The 24,601-nt window shown below is 36.7% G+C and overlaps 1 protein-coding gene across 1 annotated transcript; it reads right to left on the minus strand.

Moving 5' to 3' along the window:
- On the minus strand, window positions 3,361-21,303 carry LOC109230836 (probable RNA polymerase II transcription factor B subunit 1-1). Its single transcript, XM_019396288.1, has 20 exons — window positions 20,882-21,303; window positions 19,584-19,662; window positions 18,521-18,582; window positions 18,279-18,342; window positions 17,244-17,367; window positions 16,941-17,016; window positions 16,691-16,783; window positions 16,277-16,321; window positions 14,219-14,275; window positions 13,650-13,805; window positions 13,418-13,483; window positions 12,904-13,027; window positions 12,517-12,573; window positions 12,305-12,432; window positions 12,025-12,216; window positions 11,823-11,936; window positions 11,623-11,700; window positions 10,464-10,511; window positions 3,974-4,042; window positions 3,361-3,656 (listed from the first exon to the last, which is right to left on the minus strand). Exons 1-20 carry the CDS (start codon window positions 20,960-20,962, stop codon window positions 3,570-3,572), a joined length of 1,800 nt encoding a protein of 599 aa, XP_019251833.1. The 5' UTR covers window positions 20,963-21,303; the 3' UTR covers window positions 3,361-3,569.

Raw genomic sequence — 24,601 nt, forward strand, 5'->3', positions numbered from 1 at the left:
TTCCAACTCTCGGAATCGCATTCCGACCCCGATAGCACAAAAGTCAACTATGGGTCAAACTTCTCCATTTTCCAAACTTCAACTTTTCCAACTTTTGCCGATTTGTCTCAAATTACTCTACGGACCTCCAACTCCAAATCTGGACGCGCGCCTAAGTCCAAAATTACCATACGAAGCTATTAAGATCGTCCAAAACCCACTTTGGAGCCGTTTACTCTGAAGTCCAATTCCGGTGACATTGTCACCGCTTAAGCTTCCAAAACTAGATTCTTTCTCCCAATTCGACTCTGAATCATCCGTTAACTGAATTCAACCGTGCACGCAAGTCGATACTCATATTATGAAACTGTTCTAGACCTTACACCGCCGAACGGAGCTTGATTTCTCAAAACGACCGGTCGGGTCGTTACAATAAGGGGACAAACACAAATACTATCATATATAAAGAAGTATTAGGCAAGATACGATTACATTTCTTATTTATATGTTATAAGTACATATATCAATCGTACGTTCTGTCGGTGATATCAAATCATTTTAAATTTAAGTATTAAATATGTGTAATAACATAAAAAAGCATCAACTGTTGCGTTCATATAGATAATTATTTTAAGTAAATTTAATTTTTGATTCCTTAATTTAAATAAATAATTGATTGAGAATCTACGTGAAAAGTATACATGTCAATTTCTATAAAATAATTTTTCGTCTAAATAATTGACTAAATATCAACGTGCAAAGCACATTCATAGAAACTAGTACTATATTAAAAGCATGAAAGTCCTTAACGAAATGTTGTTCGTCTTTTTTACCTTTTTAAAATATAGTTCATACTAGATAAAATAGTTATTAGATTATTCTCCTAGCTAATTTAGGGGTTTGAAATTGAATCAAATTTTATTTATTTAACCTTTACTTATTTGTATTAAATGAGAAGTCTTTATATTTAGAACTTTAAAATCATTAAAGTTTTATCTTATATAAATCCTAGAATTAAAGCATGATTGTATAAAACTGGAATCTTTATGCCTATAAATTGTCTCTAATTAAACATTATTTATAAGCTCAAAATAGATTGTATAATTGTGCTAAATTTTATGTGAGCAATTATTATGTATACAAAATAAAATAAAGAAAAGATTAAAGAAATAGGAAGCATTTTGCTTGGTCATTTATTCCAATTCTAATTAAATTGTAGATGCTATGAGAAGTCTATGTGAGATTTGTCCACTGACTATTAATTTTATTCTTCGATCAATAATTTGCTTATATATAAATATTACTATACATTTTAAAACATAATTAAATATATAATTACAAAATATTTTTAATAGCAAAGAGAAAGAGAAAAAAAAAGTGATTGACAAAAGTCATTTACATTTAACGCTTCGACGAATATAAAGTGCAAAATTTGAATATTTATTATTTGTAAATAGATTTTTGTGTGGATAAAAACTGTTATAAGTAAATATTTAATATATGGTATGAGCTAATATTAAGAATTTGAATCCTCTAATTTTTTTTTAATCTTTCTAAAGAATAATTAAGTATTTAAATTAACTAATTAGCAAAATAATCCAATTTTGTTCTTCCCAAATTCATCATATAGGTAAAATAATTTTTCAAGTTTACACAATCTTAGAATACAAAAACTATTTACCATAAATGATATTGGTGATGAAAGAAATTAGAAAATAAAACAAAATCAGTTATAGTTTTAAGAACTAAACTGGTTAAAATGCAAAATTAAAGAAATGATGATGAAATAATAGAAGAAAAAATGTATCCTAAAGAGTATCTCATATTATAAGATATGTATAATTATAAAATAATATACAATTAATTTAACTAAATCCATCATCTTTGCATAGTCAGAAGATATTGAATTCAACTATGTGTTGATGTGATAATATTTACTTTCATCATTTATATAAATATTGTATTTTATTTTAACGTTAATGTATATAATTTTAATTGAATCTACACATAGGTATACTAAAACTAGTACCGCAATAAACAAAAGGCAATATTAATAAAGGAAACAATAATTTAATGTTCATTAAAGAGAATACATTTAATCTTTAATAAAATGTTAATACAACATTTTGGATCATTCATATTTTTCCAATGGATTACATTAATGAGCAAAACTTATCGACATATAACGGCTTAAACAAACCAATTTGGTAAAAATAGTCAAAGAGAAAAACTAGTCCAATCGTACACTCCTTTTTTTTAATAACCAAGAAATTTCCTAGGGACAGTGGCGCACTGCTTTATTTCTCAACTATATATTTGTGCTTTTTTTTTTCAATCAACAACGCCTTTGGCATAATAGCCAGGCAACATATCTTGATCCATAGAGCAAGATAAAAAACCATTATTTTCGTGTAAACATATATAATGTGTTTGATTTGCCCCGGTAAGGTTTGCATGTTGTGCACATGCTTGATTCTATTGGTCATTGCTGTTGGCTTATTGTTCGGATTTGGCGTTTACAAGGATGGTTTTCACAAGCTGAAGGGCACGATTCATGTCGACTATGTTGATAGAAGGCCCTTTTTGGGTTTCCCTTCTCCTCCATCCTATTAGCACTATTTTCCTTCTTTGTGTCTGAACAAAGATTAATTGTCCTACCTTTGTTTTCTTCAATGGAAGAAATATCTGTTAATTGCTAATAGGTGTTACTTTTGGATAGTTCTGTGGTTTGCAGTTTTAGGTATGGTTGATTAAAATTTGGCTTGCTAGAGATAGTCTTAACCAAAGTATCATAAAATGTCAATCCAATTCCTCTGATAAAACATTCAAAAATAGTCATACTCCTTACTATTTAGAAAAAAAGGTCCAAATTTGCTCAATTTTGGCATTTGTTAGATTTTTTATCCATTCATACCATGTCGTTAGCAAATCATCTAGTACTTGTCGTTGCCATTAATGTAGCTTTAACATGAAACAAGTGGACTCCACATGTCCAAATTCATCGAGAAAACGATTAATCTCTCTATTTTTAACTATGCTTTGAATTACCTTCAGATTGCTATGTTAGGAGTCAACACAAAAATTAGACTTTTTCCTAACTGCGAGGTAAGATTAGATCCCCCTACTATCTACAACTCCAGACGCGAGAAGAGTGCCCAAAAAAAAAAAAAAGATTCATTCCCCTACTCTTCCCGACGATCGGTAATTCTTCCTAACAGCTCCATTTGCCCATCCGAGATGACAAAGTTGCTAAATTTCGAATAGTACGGGGCAAAATTGACCCATTACCTATGATTAAGTATGACATTAGGTGCTTCAATCATTCAATGTTGTACTCTGGAAACAAGGAAAAAACTAATACCAAAGATCAACCAACACAGATGAAGGAAGAAAAAGGGACATTTTGAATAGAATAACTTAACAAAATTCCACTAGATGTACAATTACCGCAGGCAGTCAATTAGAACTGTCAAGATATAGAATATGCTATAACACACTCGAACAAAATTTTGTCAAAATGTACATTCGTGTATATAACCCCCAGAAAACAAAGGGCTTAAATATCGGATGAAAATGGAGAAAATTTTTGCCTAAGCAAATCCATTTGGTCTCTCCCCACTTTTGGCAGATCTCTTCTGTATATCTGCATCATAATGGGCAAAGGCAGCATCTAAAGCCTGTAAAGACATGAATTTTTCCATGAGATCGAGTGGATAAACCAAAGTGCAGCAAGAAACAAAATATAACTCCTCCATAGTAAGCACTTCATCCAATTAAAAAGAAGATCGCGGCATCTTCCATCAGGGAATGCCAAAATGCTAAAAGTCCAGCCAAAATAACATTATTGTCTCAAATATCTCAAAAGGGAAAGTGGAGAAAAACAAGAGACCTTAGAGAACATAAAATGTCGGCATAACATAATATTCAAATGATTTTGCTGCAGGGAGAGTACTCCCATACTCTACTATTAGTGGTCCTGAAGCCAGAAGTTAACCTGAAGCATTGGCTGTACAAGAAGGGAAACTTGATGCCTGAAATCCGATTGCACAGATTCCTTGATCTCCTGAAAGTCAATAGAAAACTTGAAAATTCAAACAAACAAGAAACAACTCCTCAAAAACAATATGCTGAAAGATAGAAAGAATTAAACACTCTCAAACTGCACCTACACGATGGCAATGGAGTGGCTGGGCAGGGAAGCGATTGGCTTCTCATGCATCAGCCCTACCACCAAATATTTCCCAGCACCAGCAGCAAGCACCTGGTTTGCTTTGTAATATCGTTTTATTAATTTACTTCATTGTTCTTTTTATTCATCTAAAAAGATTTTAGATTTTATTTTACCATATAAATACCGGTAGTTCGTTTTCCCATTTGCTTGTTCTCAGTCATTTAATTAACCTGTTTGTGAGAAAGCACAGGAGAAATTATATTATTGATGTATTGACATATGTTACAATGAGCCCTATATATATATACACACACATAACATGTCCTACTCCTAATATATATTGGATTAGGGTTATTTATTTACTCCTATTTACATGACTATTCTAACACTCCCCCTCAAGCTGGTGCATATAAATCATATGTACCGAGCTTGTTACATATGTAGTTAATACGAGGACCAGTGAGGAACTTGGTGAAAATATCTGCAAGCTGATCATTCGACTTCACAAACTTTGTAGCAATATCTCCCGAGAGTATCTTTTCTCTAACAAAGTGACAGTCAATCTCAATGTGTTTAGTTCTCTCATGGAACACTGGATTTGACGCAATATGAAGAGCAGCTTGATTATCACACACAAGTCCCATCTGACTAATCTCACCAAATTTCAACTCCTTGATCAACTGTTTGATCCAAATTAGCTCACATGTCGCCATAGCCATCGCTCGATATTCTGCTTCTGCACTAGACCGAGCAACCACATTCTGTTTCTTGCTCTTCCAGGACACCAAATTTCCTCCTACCAAGACACAATATCCAGACGTAGAACGTCTATCAGAAGGTGATCCTGTCCAATCAGCATCTGAGTATCCAACGATCTGCACATGGCCTCGACCCTTAAACAATAAACCTTTGCGTGGAGCTGATTTTATATACCGAAGAATGCGAACAACTGCATCCCAATGACTATCACACGGAGAATCCATAAACTGACTCACAACACTCACAGAAAAGGAAATGTCAGGTCTTGTCACTGTAAGGTAATTCAATTTACCAACCAACCGTCTATATCTTGCAGGATCGCTAAGAGGCTCCCCCTGTCCTGGCATAAGTTTAGAATTCGGATCCATCGGAGTGTCAACCGGTCTACAACCTGTCATTCCCGTCTCTTCAAGAATATCTAAGGCATACTTTCGTTGTGAGATCACAACACCTGAGCTAGACTGAGCGACCTCAATACCCAGTAAAATACTTTAGTTTGCCCAGATCCTTAGTCTGAAAGTGTTGCAAGAGATGTTGCTTCAATTTAGTAATACCATCCTGGTCATTGCCGGTAATAACAATGTCGTCAACATAGACCACCAGATAAATACAGAGACTCGAGGCAGAATGCCGATAGAATACAGAGTGATCAGCTTCACTCTGAATCATGCCAAATTCTCGAATAACTGTGCTGAACTTACCAAACCAGGCTCGAGGAGACTGCTTTAGACCATAAAGTGACTGACGCAAGCGACATACAAGGCCACGAGACTCCCCCTGAGCAACAAACCCAGGTGGTTGCTCCATATAAACTTCATCCTCAAGGTCACCGTGTAAAAAAGCATTCTTAATGTCCAGCTGATAGAGGGGCCAATGGCGGACAGCAGCCATGGATAGAAAAAGGCGGACTGATGCTATCTTAGCCACAGGAGAGAAGGTATCACTGTAATCGAGCCCAAATATCTGAGTATATCCTTTGGCAACAAGACGAGCCTTAAGACGATCAACCTTACCATCCGGACCAACCTTGACTGCATACACCCAACGACAACCAACAGTAGATTTACCTGAAGGAAGAGGGACGAGCTCCCAAGTACAACTCGTATGTAAAGCAGACATCTCGTCAATCATAGCCTGTCGCCATCCTGGATGAGACAATGCTTCACCTGTAGACTTAGGGATGGAAACAGAGGACAAAGAAGATAGAAAAGCATAATAGGGTGATGACAAACGATGATAACTCAAACCGACATAATGGGGATTAGGATTAAGGGTGGCCCGTATACCTTTCCGAAGTGCAATCGGTTGATTAAGAGGAGACAAGTCCGCAGTATTAGCAGGGTCAGGTGCAGGACATGAATCAGCTGGACCCGATGCTGGGCGCGGACGACGATGATATGTCAAAAGTGGTGTTCCTGTGGCAGGGAGTCTAGGAGGAGCCACACTAGACTCCTCAACGGTTGGAATGGATAAGACTTCTATAGCGGAAGGTGAAGGAGGAGCTATAGGAGACTCGGGTAAGACTTCTGTGGCGGAAGGTGAAGGAGGAGCTATAGTAGACTCCTTAAAGGTCGGTATAGGTAAGACCTCAGATATATCAAGGGGGTCAGAAAGGTCAGAAGAGGTAAAGAAAGGTTTAGACTCAAAAAATGTGACGTCAGAGGACATAAAGTACCTACGAAGATCAAGTGAGTAACAACGATATCCCTTCTGAACACGAGAATAACCAAGGAAGACACACTTGAGAGCACGAGGAGCTAACTTATCTTTCCCAGGGGCTAGGTTATGAACGAAACAAGTGCTCCCAAAAACACGAGGGGGAACAGAGTATACGGGTGATTGGGGAAACAATACTGCATACGGTATCTGATTCTGGATGGGAGAGGAAGGCATCCGATTAACTAAATAACAAGCTGTGAGAACTGCATCGCCCCAAAAACGCAGCGGAACATGAGATTCAATGAGAAGTGTGCGAGCAATCTCAATGATGTGCCTATTCTTTCTCTCTGCAACCCCATTTTGCTGAGGGGTATAAGGACAAGAAGTCTGATGAATAATTCCTTGAGAAGTCATAAACTGCTGAAATTGAGAGGATAAATATTGTAAGGCATTATCACTGCGAAAAGTGCGAATAGAAACACCAAATTGATTTTTAATTTCAGCACAAAAATTCTGGAATATAGAAAACAACTCAGAACGATCTTTCATTAAGAAAATCCAAGTACATCTTGAATGATCATCAATAAAACTAACAAAATAACGAAATCCCAAGGTTGAACTGACTCTACTAGGATCCCATATATCAGAGTGAACTAAAGAAAAAATAGACTCTGCGTGACTCTCAATACTACGAGGATAGGAGGCTCGGGTATGTTTCCCGAGCTGACATGACTCACACTCTAATGTGGATAAACTAGACAAACCAGGCACCATCTTCTGAAGCTTGGGGATAAGCTTGGATGTCCTAAACGTCTATGAATTAGGTCCGGAGGATCTGTAACTAGACATGCCTTGGAGGATTTTAGGGAGTTAAGGTAGTAAAGCCCTTCTGATTCAAGTCCTGTTCCAATCGTCTGCCCTGTACTGCGGTCCTGCATAATAAAAGAATCATCAATAAAATATATACCACAATGGAGGGCACGAGTCAAACGACTAACAGATGCAAGATTAAAAGGACAGCCAGGGACATAGAGAACGGAATTTAGAGTGACAGAGGGTAGGGGATTCGCTTGTCCAACTCCTTTTGCTTTGGTTTGAGACCCATTGGCTAAAGTAACAGTGGGAAGAGACTGTGAATACGCAATATTTGACAAAAGTGATTTATTACCAGAGATATGATCAGAAGCGGCTGAGTCCACAACCCATTGTCCAGGAGGACTAGACTGGGAAACATAAGCAAAAGAATTACCAGCAACAGAAGTATTAGTCTGAGCAACAGAAGCTACTTGTGGAGATGTCTGCTTACTTGCTCGATACTGAAGGAACTCATTATACTCCCCTTCAGATAAAGAAAATCCCTGGTTACCTGTAGTCTCAGTCTGAGCAACATAAGCATTTTTGGGTGGGCGACCATGTAAAGAATAGCACACATCACGAGTGTGTCCAAATTTATGACAATAAGAGCACTTGGTCTAGATCTTCCAAAACGACCTCCTCCTCGTCTATTCTCCATAGTATGAGATGCCCGATTGTCCACTGATTGGGATACGAGGACAGATGAGTCAAGTGTCTCTGATGAGCTCACTGGGTGACTAGGTGCTGCAGCAAGGCGAAGTAATCGAGAGAATAATTCATCAACTGTGGGGACGGTTGGACTAGCCAAAATCTGGTCACGTACTGAATCAAGGTCATTAGGGAGTCCAGCGAGTGTAAGAACTAGAAACATCTTCTGTCGTTGCTCTTGTGTTTTTCAATACTAGCAGAAACTGGCATCAACGTCTCAAATTCTTCCATGACTGCCTGAACTTGTCCCAAGTAAGTAGACATATCTAATTCCTGTTTCTTCAAGCTTCTCATTCGCGATATTACATCATAGAAACGAGATATGTCATTAGTGTATAGATTACGAGCCTTTTCCCAAACTAAATAACATGTCTGGAATGGACGGAACAAGGGCATCAACTTGGAATCAATAGATCGCCACAGGATACTACATAACTAAGTATCGACCTTCTCCCACTGTGTTTTGGCCTTTTCATCACCTTCGCTAGCCTTTTTTGTTAAATGATCTTGAACTCCTTGACCTTTACACCACAACTCGACAGATGAAGCCCAATCTAAGTAGTTTGAACCTCCCATTAAAGGTTCTGAGGTAATCATAACACCGGAACTGCCAGAACCCGGGTTTCTAGACCCGAAAGCATCGACTCCCAAAGACATGGTTGGATTATCACCAAATAACAAAAAGAATCAACAGAAAATTCTCTGAAACAGATGAAGAAAACACTGTGTTTGCCGGAAAAGTACTGTAGCTGCCGGAAAAATCAGTGTAGTCGCCGGAAAAACTCAAAGTGGTCGGAATTGAAAAATAAAATTACGGGTAGGCTCGGAATTTGAGGGCGATCCAACTGCCCTGAAGGAACTTCGTCAAAAAATGGCCGGAAAGTGGTGCACGCGCCGGCGCGTGGGCTCACGCGCGTGAGCTTCTGGTGGCGCGTGGAGGCGCGTGGGGTACTGTTTGCCGGAGATTTTTTGTGGGGTTTGGTCGTCGGACAGTGGCGACTCTTGTGGTAGTGTTGGATTTTGCACAACACTGACAGAGACAAAGCAGACGCAAACAGGCTTGAAAAAGTCGCCGGAAAAAAGGGTTCCGGTGACTGATTTCTCTTCCCGGAATTGCTGGAATTTATGCACAGCGATAAACCTCTCACAATTGCTCTGATACCATGTGAGAATGCACGGGAGAAAATATATTATTGATGTATTCATATGTTACAATGAGCCCTATATATATATATACACACACATAACATGTCCTACTCCTAATATATATTGGATTAGGGTTATTTATTTACTCCTATTTACATGACTATTCTAACAACTCAGAACTATCTTTCCTGGGTAAAGAGGGGCAGCTGTTGATACCCAATTTTTTCCTAAGTATTTTTATATACTCAAAATATCCTCAAAATAGCATATACATGCATATATAAGCATTCCCAAGAGTTTTGGTATTTTTCCTTATTTTAAATCAATTTATTGTTTATTTTAACAGTACAAAATCCAATAATTAGTCCCAAAATTATCATTTTTGTGAATAACTTATTTTATTCTCATATTGACACCAAATATAATTAAGGTAATTTTTTGTGTATTTTTACAAATTTGTTTGGTATTTTTAAAGCTAATTGCATATAAAGNCCGGAATCGCTGGAATTTATGCACAGCGAAAACCTCTCACAATTGCTCTGATACCATGTGAGAAAGCACAGGAGAAATTATATTATTGATGTATTGACATATGTTACAATGAGCCCTATATATATATATACACACACATAACATGTCCTACTCCTAATATATATTGGATTAGGGTTATTTATTTACTCCTATTTACATGACTATTCTAACACTGTTATTACTACATCAGTCTTTTCAAATGACGATGAGAGATCATTAATATATTGATAAAAATGATTTCTCAAGGATGTAAAAAAAAGTCATATTCAAAAGATTCATGGAGAGTCAGCTAATCTCAAAACCACAACCACCTCTAAGCTTGGAGACATTTTCTTATTGTCACAAGTGACATAGTTCCATGATGAATTGTTTTGTTTCTAAAATCAACCTAAACAATCTATACCAAAGCCAAGCTAATCTAAATAGCACCATCGATTTATCTTCGGCTTTAGATTATTCACTTTGTACTCAAACATAAAATTGAAAAAATTTGCACGACATATTTTCAATACAGGCCATGCTTTATTTGGTGCATTAGAGATTTAAAGACAAATGAAAAAGGAAAAACGAAAGACATGAAGAATCTGCAATGAAACTGCAAAAGGGGGAAAAAAACTAGAAAGTGCATATTTATCCATTTGCAAAAGATTATTACCTGCAACTTGGGGTATATCTGAGACATTGCATCCTTTAATCTAGTCACCTGTCAAAAATGACAAGGATCAAAAAAGGCCAACGGATGGAAATCTTTGTTGAAAATGATTCCATATAAGAAGGAAAAAACATGAACAAAATTACAAAAGTATCATGTTTTTTTCCTTCAAATAATCAAGAAATCCCCGAGGACCAACAACAACCAAAAAAAAAAAAAAAAAACCAATGTAATCCCACAAGTGGAGTCTGGGAGGGTAGTGTGTACGCAGACCTTACCCCTACCTTCAAGAAGGCAGAGAGGTTATTTCTGGAAGACCCTCGGCTTAGGATAGGTAAAATCCTCGAGGGCCAGTGGTGCACAATTAGAAACTCGATGGATAATGGGCCGCCCCTCTACCCTTCTCCACTTAAATAGTACCAGATTTTGTGTGCATCATTGGAGGAAAATTACACAATAAAGTTAATAAATAAGACACACACTCAAAATTTTGGATATATACCCCTGCTTACGTGGAGCTACTAGCTCTCAAGACTGGGCTACAATTAGCCTGTGAAAGAAACTTCTTAAATTTAGAAATTGAAACTAATGCTACGGATATCATTCGCCTAATTGATAGAGATACTTGTTCAATGTATTCTAACTTGGTTACTGAGTGCAGGTCACTACAGAAGAAACTGGAGAATCCGCCGATCAAGCATAACTTCAGGGAAGGAAACAAGGCTGCTCACTTTTTGGCCACCCAGGGATCCAAGAAAGCAAACAATAGCCCTCTGTCTCATTTGGAACAACCGCCGAATGCTTTTTTGAAAATAGTCCATGACGACAAGATTGCCTCTACTAAATGTCTAAATCTAGGCTTGTATCTAGTATTGTATTTACTAGCTTAGTTGAACTTGGGAACCCTTTTGTAACTTGCAATCCAAATGTAAACAGCACGGTGGCTGTATCTAATGATGAGCCCAATGGGACGCTAGCTTTATGTAATAGAATTAGTTAATGAATGAAAATTTCGTACTTCTACCAAAAAAAAAAAAGAGAGAGAAAAAGTTTGTAAACACTAAATCTTTCTTTTGGACCGTAACACACATAATTACGCCGGCAAGAAAGAGGTGGTCTAAAATATTGTTGATATTTAAAACGTCAAAATTCAAAATGTTACCTTAGTGTAGAAATATTTTGCCGTTATTGGATAAGATGACCAGAAGTGCTTCAATAATTCCTGAATTGATGTCCAATGCTAGAAGTAAAATGAAAATTATCAATCGTCATGATTAACAGAATTTTATGAGCGGAATAATAAAGTCTGGTCAAATATTTCAGATCCAGAATAAATTAAATCACCCTGTAAAAACAACTCACCAGTAATAGTTCATCTTTCGTTGCACTAGGCAGCCGATCTAAAACACTCTCATGGGGGTTCTTTCCCAGATGATACTTTGTACTCGAGATATTCTGACTAAGCCCGTTGAGAACCTGTTAACAACGATTTAAAGTTCAACTTCTCCGTGACAATATGATAGCATTCAATGGCAATTTCCTAATTTAAAAAAAGTGAAAATACCTTGAGAGCTACTTCTGGACTAATTATTGGTTCCATCAATCCTTGTGAATTTATCTCGGAGATGGAGTTCTTCAGGGAGCAAAAGGCATCTTCTTTGCTCACATTAAATTTCAGCTGTCTTGTCCCTGTACCACCATCTCCCAAAGCCTTTATTGCATTTGCTTGCTGAGAATCAAAGTAATCCCGAGGATCCTGATTTAGGAAACAATCGATGTATTAGATAATCCAATGAATCATGATTAATGGGAATTCAACAACACAGAACTGATGAACGCCACACCTTGATACTTAGCAATGCAACTGGTGGCTCATGAGGTCCTTGAAGATCCTCAATTTCAGCAACTCGAGAAACTTTAGCTATCCGTTCTCTATATGCACTCTCATCAGACACTTCGGCAGCTAGTTCAGCTATTCCACCAACGAAATGACTTGTATAAGCCTTTTTTGGCTAGGAAGAACGGACAACTGTATGGAGTAGTAAATACATTTTACCCTGATTTGTCCTGGTGAATGCTTCAGCAACAGATCTTGTGTCACCCAGCTCAACATCTTCCCAGATTGGTGAGACAATAAGAAGGGCAAACATCAAGTCAAATATGAAATAATAGCAACTCAGTTTAAACAAAGGCAGACAGAACCACTAACCCACTATGTAAGGCTCTCCCTCTCCCTCTCCCTCTCCCTCTCCCAACCCTAAGCTGCAGCTATCAAGGACATTCACAGAGAACCAGTAGTGCACACATAAAATCTTAATCATTTGCACCCGACATAGAGAAAACTTCAGTCTGCTTCACAGTTTGTCTCAGGGAAAGGAGTCTAAAAGAAACTACTCAGAACGGAGTGGTGTTAACGATAGAGCTTGTTAGAAAAGAAGCTTACCTATAACTCTTCCTCGAAGAACTACTGCTGCATGCTGGTTGAGGTACTGCGAGAACGACCTCTTGAATGGTTCATACTGTGGTTCCAGAATCTCCTTAGTTTCATCAAGAGGTAGCCCATGATCCTATTTTTTACCATGGCATATGAATATGTTAGCTCCATTTCACTTTTAAGGGGTTATAGCAAAGTAGATACAAGAATAGGAGGTCCTATCCACTACAAATATGTTTTCCAAGGTACACAAGCTATGCAAACTCAGTCTAACCAGAAGAGGGGATGTTTGGGAAAAAAAAACATATCGTAAGCAGTATTGTCTCATTAAGAATCCACCATTTCACTGATATCTCTCAGATTTTATATCCACAGACACCATGATCACCACTTTATAACTAGTCGAGAACATTACTTTTTCTATCAAAGAACATTATGCTTCTTCGTTCAACGTATGGGGAAAAACATGGACAGCAAATCCTATCTAACAAGATGATTAAATAATAAAGTTTTGTTGATGTACCGGGAGATGCATGTAATCATCACCTTCATCTGCTTCCATGTCCAGAGTTGGATCCACCCTTCTGATCTGAAAAGAATACAAATGCTGTAAAGACTTCTGGAAATACTTCTCCATCCACCTCTCTCAAGGGAAAAGAGAAAGGAAAGAGGGAAACAAGAACACTCGATGGAAGTCCTTTTAGGATGGATGTTGTTAGAAAACAATGAAAACAGTAATCATCTAGTGCACACACCTTCTTACGAGCTTCAAATGCTAACATGTCATCTTGCTTCAAGAAAACCGCAAGCTCCTCATCTTCAGCAGCCTCAGCAGCTGCTGCAACAATATTTTTTGTGCTGTGGAGGTATTCAGCTCTTGAATATTTAGTCCAGAATTCTTTTTCTGACATCTGAGAAAGAGAATATAAGCAAAAGACGCACCATGCAACTGACAAGATTCAATTCAAAAGTCCAATTTGACTGATAAAAGTACAACGTGAATCATTCTCAGATAATCGTTGTCATCATAGGTGGCTTTGGGTGTTTGTTACCAATTAGTAAAGCAGTTTAGATGGACCTGTAGACGAATTACGATAAGGAAGCAAAGGGGTTATCTTGTCCCACGCCTATATTCGATTGTAATTGAAAAGGTTCACTAAAGCTTCAATCAAAGATGCTTCAATGATCTTAAATTAGGTCAACTTTTGTGGACAAGCTAAGCATGCATATCTGTCTCAGCATGCTTTTGCGCAGGAAAAGCTCACAAGATAATCGGATTAAAATCCAATGAATTGTCTATACCGCTTGCTGACAAAACTTTTACCTTGCCCGGAACAAATTTCAAATATGCTTGGCGGACAGCTGGTTTCTCAGCAAAAATCTGAAACATATTCAGCATATGATTAGATAGTATAAAGCAGTGTTATAAGTAAAAGCTACCAATACTTCTTTATTATAAAGAACCTTGAAAACGCTCAGTTGTCAGCTTCTGTCATTTAAATTTCATAACCTAGCCTTCTAATATTACATTTTCACGAACTGTGGGAAGAACATCAGAGCTTGAAGAATTAGAAATCTATTACAGCAATTTTTTTTTTGAGAACTCCATTACAGCAACTTCAGACAAAGAATGAGGCGTAAAGAGACCCAAAGATGGATTCCCTTTCATGTATATTTGTGTTAAAATTGATTACTGAACAGAGAGTCTGACTACATCCTAGAGCCAATAAGTAGCGGGGAATGGGCTCTGCAGATCAGAAAGCACTGCACATATCGTACTAGTCTGTTGATATGCCATTTTATTTATTTTTTAAAGATTTAGCTCTAAAGAAACCAAAGATTGTTAATTAAGTTCTGGAGGCACAAGTATATAATATTTCTGATGTAAATTTCAGAGAAAAAAATTTTTAACCCAAAAATCTGCAAGGGCCATTGGACGTAGTGGATAAATCAGAAATACAGAAAGAAAGCAATTGGGCCAGAGAATGCGACTGGCACGCTTTAAACTCGGTGGATAATGGGCCTGCCTCTCTAACCCTTCTCCACTTAAAACCAGACTTTTGTCTGCGGTAGGATTCGAACCCGCAACATGTGCCTAACCCACACATCATGTGTTGCAATCTTACCATTAGATTCTTGGAGCTAGTTCAACTTTCAACGTTCAAGCCCTGAAAACTGATTCACGTATTGTTTAACCTTATTTCTCTAACTTTCTGGCTCAAAGCATATACTCAAAAGTTTCAAGGTCATATTGGTCTTCAGAATTTTCCACATTTCTGTGCATTGCAGAAAATTTTGGAATCTCAGATTCTTTCCCTTCTTGTGGTCAAGTTATGGCTTTAGATAATTAGTGTCAAGAAACAGCCCAGAAAGCTAGCTCCTCTGATGATTTTGCAGTCCTGTTTGGATTGGGAACAAGTTGTGTAAACTCTTAACCACAGTGATGCTTTGAAGATTCAATCACCAGACCAATTTAAGTAATTGTGCTTAAGCCTGAATTGTACAGTGCAAATCCAGCCCTAAGAGATGATGCCTGGAAGTTCTCCTTTTTCTTTTTGGCTGAGAAAGGGTAAATATGGAAGTTCCCTTTTTTACCTTCATTTTTTATTCTATGCAACTGTAACTCTTCAAAACTACAATTCAACCACATCTGAAATGGTTTTTGGTTGCTAAATGTTTTTGGGTAACATTTCCAAATACAGAAACCAAACTTATTTGGTTTGCAAAACCTAATTATTTTGGTTTCAAGAATAGAAAACTCAAAGGCGGTGGCATTTGAATTTGGCTGTGGTTTAGTTTTTGAAGGATTGGTTTCAAAAATGAGCTTGGCAGCATTTCTCAATTACTTCTGAAGCTAAATTATTTACATTTCCAAGGAGGGTGTGAAACTAATGTATTTTAGTTTCCAGAAAGCAACCTAATTTAACTATTTGTGTTTAAAAAAGACATAACCCAAACAAAATCCTACCACGCGATTGTTGCTCGAAAACATTCCTAGACAAACACTTTCTTGCGTCATCACAATTCACAAGCCCAGAAAGTGGGAAGCATCAACCTACCTCCGCTCTCTATTGTCAAGTACGGGTTGGCAGCACCCAGCTCAGTATACAGCATTTTTTCTTGCTATTTTGCTGCTCCAGCCTGAACCCTCTAATCCAATAGTTCCAGTATATTTCTCACTTTGACATCTCCTCCTAATCAGATCTAGTAGCCATTTTTTTATAATGACCTAAAAGGAGGAAGTATCCCATCCTTGACCTACATCGTCTAGACTATGAACAAGAACAACATGCATTGATAGACCTTATTCAAGCTGAATTTCACTTCTTCATACTGTTTGAATAAGAATCAATTTAACCACTTCATAAACAAATATGGTTACCTGATGAATAACCTCCGGTGTCAAGTTAAATGTAACTCTGTTCGTCTGAAACAACAATGAAAAAAACAGGTTGTCAAGCTTCACGATCAATGAGCACAGAGGTCACCAGTTCAAAGGGGAGGGGGAGAGAAGAGACTGCAAAACACATTTTCGACAATACAGTGTTTAAAGCCAAGATATTTGCATTTTTATCTGCTTCTAGTCGTTTATTAGCGAAAGGAATCAGAAGTTCATTGTAACACTAAGCATCCTTCAGAATTAAGATAAAAAGGACCTGATCAGAATTCAAGAAAATCACTTCTGCTTAGACATATCTTGGAATAGAAAATACAGCACTCTATCAAAAAAATGTGAGCCATGTGTTCACACAAATATGGTAACACCCAGACCAGGGAGAGAAGATTTCTCTCTTACCTGACCATCAGATAAAGGTTTAACACTCCACATGTCATTTTTTAAAGCCACCCGTTGTTTTGGCTTCTTGATATCGCCCTGTTCCAGTAGCTTCTGCAATCGATTGGCAAGATAGAATATAGTCAAGTCTATAGGAAGCAGTAACCAGCTGCTTAGGCGTCTAGGTATATCTCAAAAGTTTTAGCAAGAGCAATGATCTATCATGTTTATAAAAAATAATCTATTTAACAAGATCTTTCTATCTACTAACCTTCCTAGCGGCCCAAAATTCAGCCTCTGATAGAATACCTCCAATGACCAATTGCCTGTGGAGTTTCTGCAATTCACTGCCACTTATACTTTTTAGTGATATCACAAGAGGAGAAAATAAAAAGGTCAAGATGAAATGTCATTATTGGAAAGAAAAGGAGCAACAAAAATTGCAGATTTTAAGCAAAACGGCAGCAGTTACAAGACACATTTACAACGTTAGCTAGCATCAAAAAGGGGTTTTAGAAAAAGCCCCAGTCTTCTGCAACATTGAACCAAAAAGAAAATAATAAATTCCATTCACCTATTCTCCTGCAGTAACTTAATCCGACGTCCCATTTCTGCTGCACTGAGTTGTTCATCATGTGGAACAGCAGGTTTTTCAGAAGCAGCTTTCACAACTTCTCCACAAGCCGCAATTGCAGAGGCTGTTCAAGGGCAACATGTTTGTAAGTACACATAATGTTAAAAGTACCAACTGGAACATCCAGGGCAGGGTATCATATAGTAACCACATACTCTTTAATGGACTAGCTGGTGTTGAACCACTCAAATAGTAATACAAACAGTGAAAAAGAAATATTTAAGACTTCTAAGAAGCCATACTCTAATTATGATACTTCTATCTTATAGACACCGAAGCAAGTTAGACAACAAAGAGTCACTAAACAGAAAACCAAGACTTGGCTCATATATAATAACTAATGCCAATTATATATGCATGGAATGGATTAAGCAGCAATTTCTTATATCCTGCAGTGCTCTGATGAAAGGCTCAAATTCAGCACCTAGCCAATTCTGCATTTGCATGCAGGAGCAAAGGACGCGTGGAGGAAAGGGTTGTCCAATACCACGAGAAGGCTGGTCTCAGCCCATCTCTGCCGTTTTACAAATTGTTTTGCATCCTCTTTTTAAACCAAGATCAACTCAATGACTAATGACTTCACTGAGTTCTAATCTAACCTTGCTGGGCTCAAAAGGAAAAGCAGTTGATCTTTAAAGTGTAATTAATATTAGCCCAAAAGGAAAAGCCATCAGGAAGAAAAATAGAGAAAGCAAACAAACAAACTCAAAATCTCAAAAGAAAACGAATGTCTACATGTTAGTTGTTACTGGCTAACTATCCAGAATAATCAAGTACAAACTCCATACAGCTAGTACGTGAAAACAAAGAGCAAGCATATTTGGTCACACACCGCAAAAAAGAATCAACAACAAGACCCCCAAAAAAACAAAGTCTAGTATATTTCAAGTTTTCACATATTTGAAGCAGAGTGGTCCACTAGTAGCTGGATGATGAAACTGAACGCTATGAGTCAATGCATGTCAGAAGACTTACCAACGAATTCTCGACACTTGTCGCGGTCCGGGAAGCTATCAAACTCAAAAATATAACTCCTGCCCTGAAAACGATAGAAAATGGACCATATTTAGTTGCAGTACTCAGATCAGTTAGCAGTTTGTAGACTTCACCAGTACTGGGATGAGTCTACTATTTCTAGACTTCACCAGACGCAGAGAAAACAGTCAAACAAGAAAGTGCTCACAAATCAAATTCTTTTGGTAATCATAAATCTGAACCTGATCGTGCATGAGATTAAGAAGAGCCTGCTTACTTGAACCCTCTTTAGAAGACCTGTGGCCTGAAAAGAGAGTTCAGACAGTCAGACAGAGAGAGAGAGAGAAGCGAAGAGAGACGTCAAGTGTGGACAGCACATTAGTAATGGATAACACACACAAAATTTATTATTAAATTAGAGTGGAAAGAGGAATTGCAGGCAGGGGCGAATTTATATTAGGCCAAGCGGTGTCACGTGACACCGCTTGGTTGAAATTTTTTATTAAATATGTATATATAATTAAAAGCCAGAACAAAATACGATTAAATAACTTCAAGTGACACCACTTGAAACAAATAATGTGTAGCTAAATTGGTCAGACACCTCATTTTTCTAGTGTAGGTCGTTGGTTCGAAGCCTGAAAGGTTCATCTATTATTTCAAAAGTTTTGTGCCTCATTTACACAAAAGAACAAAATTGTATTGAGCAAGGGTCGAACTGTTGACCTTCAGTTCTGTAATTTTTTGTGACAATAAATTATTTGTTTCCATGGTTAGTAGTTGTACTATTTTTTCCCTTTTTCCTTCCATCTTCTTTATAGCCAACAAAATTGATTAAGAACATAACTTTTAGTGATTATTAGGTACTTTATATAGAAAAATAGTATTTAGTATTTTTTTTGGTAATTAATTTAGTATTTAGTATTATTTTTAATGAGGCTATTTTGAATACTTTTCAACAAACAAAATTCATCGAAAAGAATTGTAGTAATATATTTGAGTGTGTTTTATTAATATGATTCAAATTGTATTTTTTTATATGATGTTGTTTGTAGTGTTTTGTTTACTTGTACACTTAAAGTGTGACACTGCTTATGAAAAATTCTGCGTACGCCACTTATTGCAGGCAACAGAAAAATCAGAATCAAGGCAAAATATCAAAGAGTTACAAGAACTGACAAAGAACCAACATCATACGATCGTCTCCAATAAATCAACTACTTTTAATTGACCGAATAATTTGCATCAACTAAGTACTGGGAAAAGAAGTGCTGTCAAAGGGGGGAAAAGGATGGAGAGGAGCACCTTTAATCAACTTGAACTCCACATTAAGCTTTGTCGTGGATGTTGGGTCATTTGGCATAAAGAAAAAGCGTTCCTTGGTCTACACACAATAGAAAAGACAAACTAGCAAATCAACAGTTTGTTGCATCAACAACTGCAGTAGAATCTACCATACAGATCAGACAAAAAATTGAAATTCATAGTTCAAACCATCTTAAAGAGGAATTTATTATTCTGAATCAATAACCCATCAGGTATTGTGTTTTTTTTCTTTTTTCGAATTAAAAGCCCACCCAACAAAACCACAAACCAGGAGCCCAATAATGCCTTTTCCCACTTTTGCACCATTGGTGACTCATACCCCGTCCTTGTGGTTGAAGATGGAGGGTCATTATCAATAGACTACCTTACTTAAACAGGATTTGTTCTATAGCCTCGTACGACTGTATCCTTGAATTCAAAGGAGGATGCTTACCGCTAGGCTATCCCTCTATTGTCGAAATTGCATTTTTTTTCTTGCAAACAAAAATAACAACAATGCATCAACCACGCACTAGTTGGAGTCGACTATATGAATGTTCAATATCCGTTCTACTCGTATTTTAATCAGTAAAAGAGATTATGTTAATTCATATAATGAAAGAGACAAAATGTTCTAAGCAGCAATCTGCTGCTAGGTAAAATAAATAGATACCTTTTCGCAAATTTTAGTCACTTAATCCACATATTACTATAAAAAGATGTTTACCAGCCAGTTACCTGACCCATCACTATTCTCTCTTTTTCGCCTCTTTCTACCAGCTCCGTGTATCAGTTGCATTCCTGTTATTTTTATTTTGTTCAACCAATCAACTGGTATCAGTCCCAGACCAGTTTATGTAGTGATATGAATCCTCTATCAGGTAGGCTCTAGTTGGGATTTCTCTTTCTTTTTTTTTCTTTTTATGATGCTGGTGTTCTTGAGAGGGCCTTTGCCTCGACTGTTCCAACGGGTACCTGCTACCTGCTACCAAGGGCGGAGCTAGCATAGGAGTTACGGGTTCGGCCAAATCAAGTAACTTAAACGAACTAGAATGTTGAACCTATAAGCTTCAAAACCTAGCTCCGCCTCTGCCGTTACCTCCCAGCACAAGTATGGAGTAACTCTACCCACCATAGTCAGATGAGAAAAAATCACCTAGTATTTGTCTACTTAGGATTGGGATCATTATTGTTAGTGCTGCTATTTTTAGGGGGGGGGTCATGACCATAGGAAACAAGTGCACAGCTCAATCATAACGTCCATATGAATACAAGGAGGTTCGGAAGGAAAAAATTACCAATTTCAAAACGCCAGGAACGCCAGGGTCCTTGACTGAAGATTTGTACTTGGCACGCTTAACCACCTTCCCATCGGCCATAATCGAATTGTTCAAACTTTATAGTATTTTCACAACACACATCAAACAAAACAATACAATTTGGGTATATCACGTACTCTATTAGGATCTAATCAAAGAATTTGAATTTACAAATGATCATTTCTCAAAGCTAGGGCAAATGCGAACTCGATGTTTCGATTGAGATAACAGTGATTTATGGAAACGGAGATCTAGGGTTCCGATGTATGGGTTTTAGAAGAGACGGGAAAGGCCTAGTTTCGTCTTTCTCGGCGCCAACTGGAGAGATCAGTCAGCCTCTGAATGTATTTTGCGTATATATATATACTCTCCACTGTGGTAGACGATTATGGCTTCGTTTGGTTGGTGTAGGGAGGACGTGTTTGGTTGTTTAGATGAATTAATAGAATAATACTAATTTTAAAAAATCTACACTAAAATAACTATATTAATACTAAAATATAGTTATTAATATTAACAATACGTAGATAAATTCTAAAATACCAAAATGAACTTTTATAATAGTAAACAAATTTTTACCATTATTTATAAACTGTTTAAACTGCTTTTATACTTGATGTGCATTGGTTGACGATGGTGGCCGATGTCGTATGTACTTGTGTGGTCGATATTACTATTAATTAATTTTTAAGAACGAGTCTGATCAAGTTAACGTCTATATTTAATGAATGTTATGTTAATTTGTTAAAGGGAAATACCCATGCAGAGATTGTGCATGTTATTCTTTAAACCTTGGACCGCGATGATGTACTTATCTACACCAACATATGCATACTATAAATGCAATCACAATATGTTTTGCAAATAGAAGGTATGTATTATCGACCAAGATGAATGGTTATTGTCATGGAAATGGGATTTTTACCTAGCTATACTATATTAGAAACTTATTTACCAATATTCTTTATGTTTTGTAGTTTTAATTAAGTATCTAGGTTTTTCTTACAAATTTGTGCAGATTTCTCCTTAAAAGGCTCTCATCTCATTATTTTAGTGCCTTCAATTAAGGGATTCAATTATATCCTTTCCTTTTTTCCCTTTCCTCTTCTCTTTCCTTTTTTTTTTAACATCAAAATCCCTTATCTACATCCAAAATCTCCATCTTCTCTCTTCCCACCATTGGCGACAACTTTATATTATTAAATCATCAAAAAAAGCATCGTTCTTTTGTTGGGAGACTGGACAACACTGAAAATGAAAAAATATTCAGGGATTGTATGATAACTGTATCATAATTGCATTTGAATTTTATCAGATATACCAATGCGTAAAACATAATTGTATCATACTTGTATCACAATTGTATCTAACTTGTATTAATTATCATATATTTGTGTTATAAACTGTGAAATTCGTCATGAACTCACAACTACTCATTATTCAGATACAAATTTGATACAATCCCGGAAGTATTCTTACACAATTCTGATACAATTATGATACAACTTAAAACCGATTCTGAACTTAAACTAATACAATATCGTATTATATTTGTATTAGCATTGTATCATATATGTTTTAGGTACAAATTGCGATACAATTATGATACACTTCTAGATTATGATACAACTTTGATCTTCATCTTTTTCAAGTTTCAATTTAAAACATCCACCTAGAACCAACTCTAAACTTAAATTATGATACGATTTTGTATTTTAATAGTATTAGTATTGTATCAGAATTGTCTTATGTATTGACGTATCAAATACAACTCAGATACAATTATGATACATTTATCATACAATCGTAATACAATTCCGAAACTTCTTCTTCCTCGAGTTTCAATCAGAAATTCAACCTAAAACCAACTTTAATCTTAACGAATTTCCCTTAAAATTGAGATATAAACTCTAAAGGATATTTTCAATCGTTTTCAAGAACACCCAATCCAAAAAAATCACAAATTCGTAAAATCTGAATATCTAATTCAAAGCTTCGAAGTTTTTTGATGGTATGTCAATGGTAGACCCCTCCACCTACAATTTCAGAGATAATGTTGATTGATTTGTCAATAGTTGAAGCTTTTTAATGGTTGATGGTGGAATTGATTTCAGAGAAATATATGATGCTACAATTTTTAGAGAGATATAGTTTGATTTGATGAGGGAGAGAGAGAGAGAGATTGGTTGATTTGTATGGAAGAGAGGTTGATTGAGTTTTTGGGTATCAATGGGTTTCTTACGGTGGGTAAGTACAAAGACAGATGATGTTTTGTAATCCTTTGAAAAAGGAAGAGTATCTTAAACGTAGGGGAATTATGTGTAACTGATACCCAATATTTAAGGTATGTTTCATTTCCTCATTTTTATGGTTTTGTATAAAACTAGTAAATATAGGTAATAAAGCAATTAATAAGGAACCTAAATAAAGGTAGTAAATAGGTTTCTATTATAGTATAGCTAGGTAAAAATCCCCATGAAAATTACATATCTATATGATAGCAGGAGATAAGGCAAAATACATAAGTACCCACCTAACCTATGGCCCAAACCCCATTACACACTTTCTGTGGACGATAATAATATTACACACACAACCCTTCTAAAGTGTAGCTAGTGCACACCACTTTTTTCTTGACCAGTTTTTCAAAATATGTGTGAGGTCACGCGCCAATAATGTCGTGACACGTGTCCTAACTCAAGGAAAAAAAAATACTAAATTTACACCAATCAATTATATTTAAAAGAAAAAAAAAAAGCCCCCTCCCCCACGTTTCTCATCTTCTTCTGACCCCCCATACCCGTCGACCTCCTCCTCTAAACTCCAACAGCCATGGCAAATCCCCACCAGAACAAAATATTAACATGAATTTTCACCATTTTTTTAGTCTATAAAATTTTCACCATTTTTTTAGTTTTTAGGTTTTGTTTGCCGTGGAATTACCATTGTTACCGATGGGTTTGCCACTGTAACAGTGGCCGGAAAATGGAGGTCGACATTGTTTGCCTTTTTTTAACCAAACGAGTCCAGATTTGAACGAAGAACACCAGCTTGCCGAAAGATTTGATAGCTCCGCCCACGCGGAGAAGATCCGAGCCATGAACTAACAGTGGAACTAATGACCTGGCAATGGAGTTCTCGGCTTGTTGCTTGAGGTCGTTGCCGGCATTACGAGTTACGGTTGACATCTTCTTAAAGGAGATACAAGAGGGAGGAGATGAGCAGGTTGCGATTGTCGCCATTCTGGGGAACAAAAATAAGGGGACAAATAAGATTTAGACACATGTGCTTATATAAGGACTTTGACAGATAATGCATTGGTTTGACGCGCTCATTTTTTTTTTGTTAAACACGCGCCTGTCACCTGGCAAAAGTAGTGTGTATTAGGCACAATTTTAAAAGGTTGTGTGTGTAATATTATACATGTCCTCAGAAAGTGTGTAAGGGGGATTTGGGCCATAGGTTGGGTGTCAACTTATGTATTTTGCCCGGGAGATAATAACTCAAAAATCTATGATGAGTATTGACAACAACTAACTTGTATATGTAGTTATCATATATTTATGCCTAATGACAGAGTTCTCCATTATCTCTCGTTTACACGGAGCTTGCCTCTTTAATATTTGACCAAAGTGACTTCTAATGTTTACTCGCTTCAACTACTATTACAAAATGAGTAGTATAACATAATACAAAAAG

Source organism: Nicotiana attenuata, chromosome 8 (assembly GCF_001879085.1).
Source record: "Nicotiana attenuata strain UT chromosome 8, NIATTr2, whole genome shotgun sequence".
NCBI classification, from domain to species: Eukaryota; Viridiplantae; Streptophyta; class Magnoliopsida; order Solanales; family Solanaceae; genus Nicotiana; species Nicotiana attenuata.

What these genes read in the sequence shown, in the direction of transcription:
- LOC109230836 (XM_019396288.1), bottom strand. Translation starts at nt 20,962, where the DNA reads ATGGCCGATGGGAAGGTGGTTAAGCGTGCCAAGTACAAATCTTCAGTC. An exon ending in GGAGTTCAAGTTGATTAAAG is followed by an intron (nt 18,583 to 19,583) that starts GTGCTCCTCTCC and finishes CTCTCTTTTCAG; the next exon opens with GCCACAGGTCTTCTAAAGAG. An exon ending in CAAAATATTTCTACACTAAG is followed by an intron (nt 10,512 to 11,622) that starts GTAACATTTTGA and finishes CATTTTTGACAG; the next exon opens with GTGACTAGATTAAAGGATGC.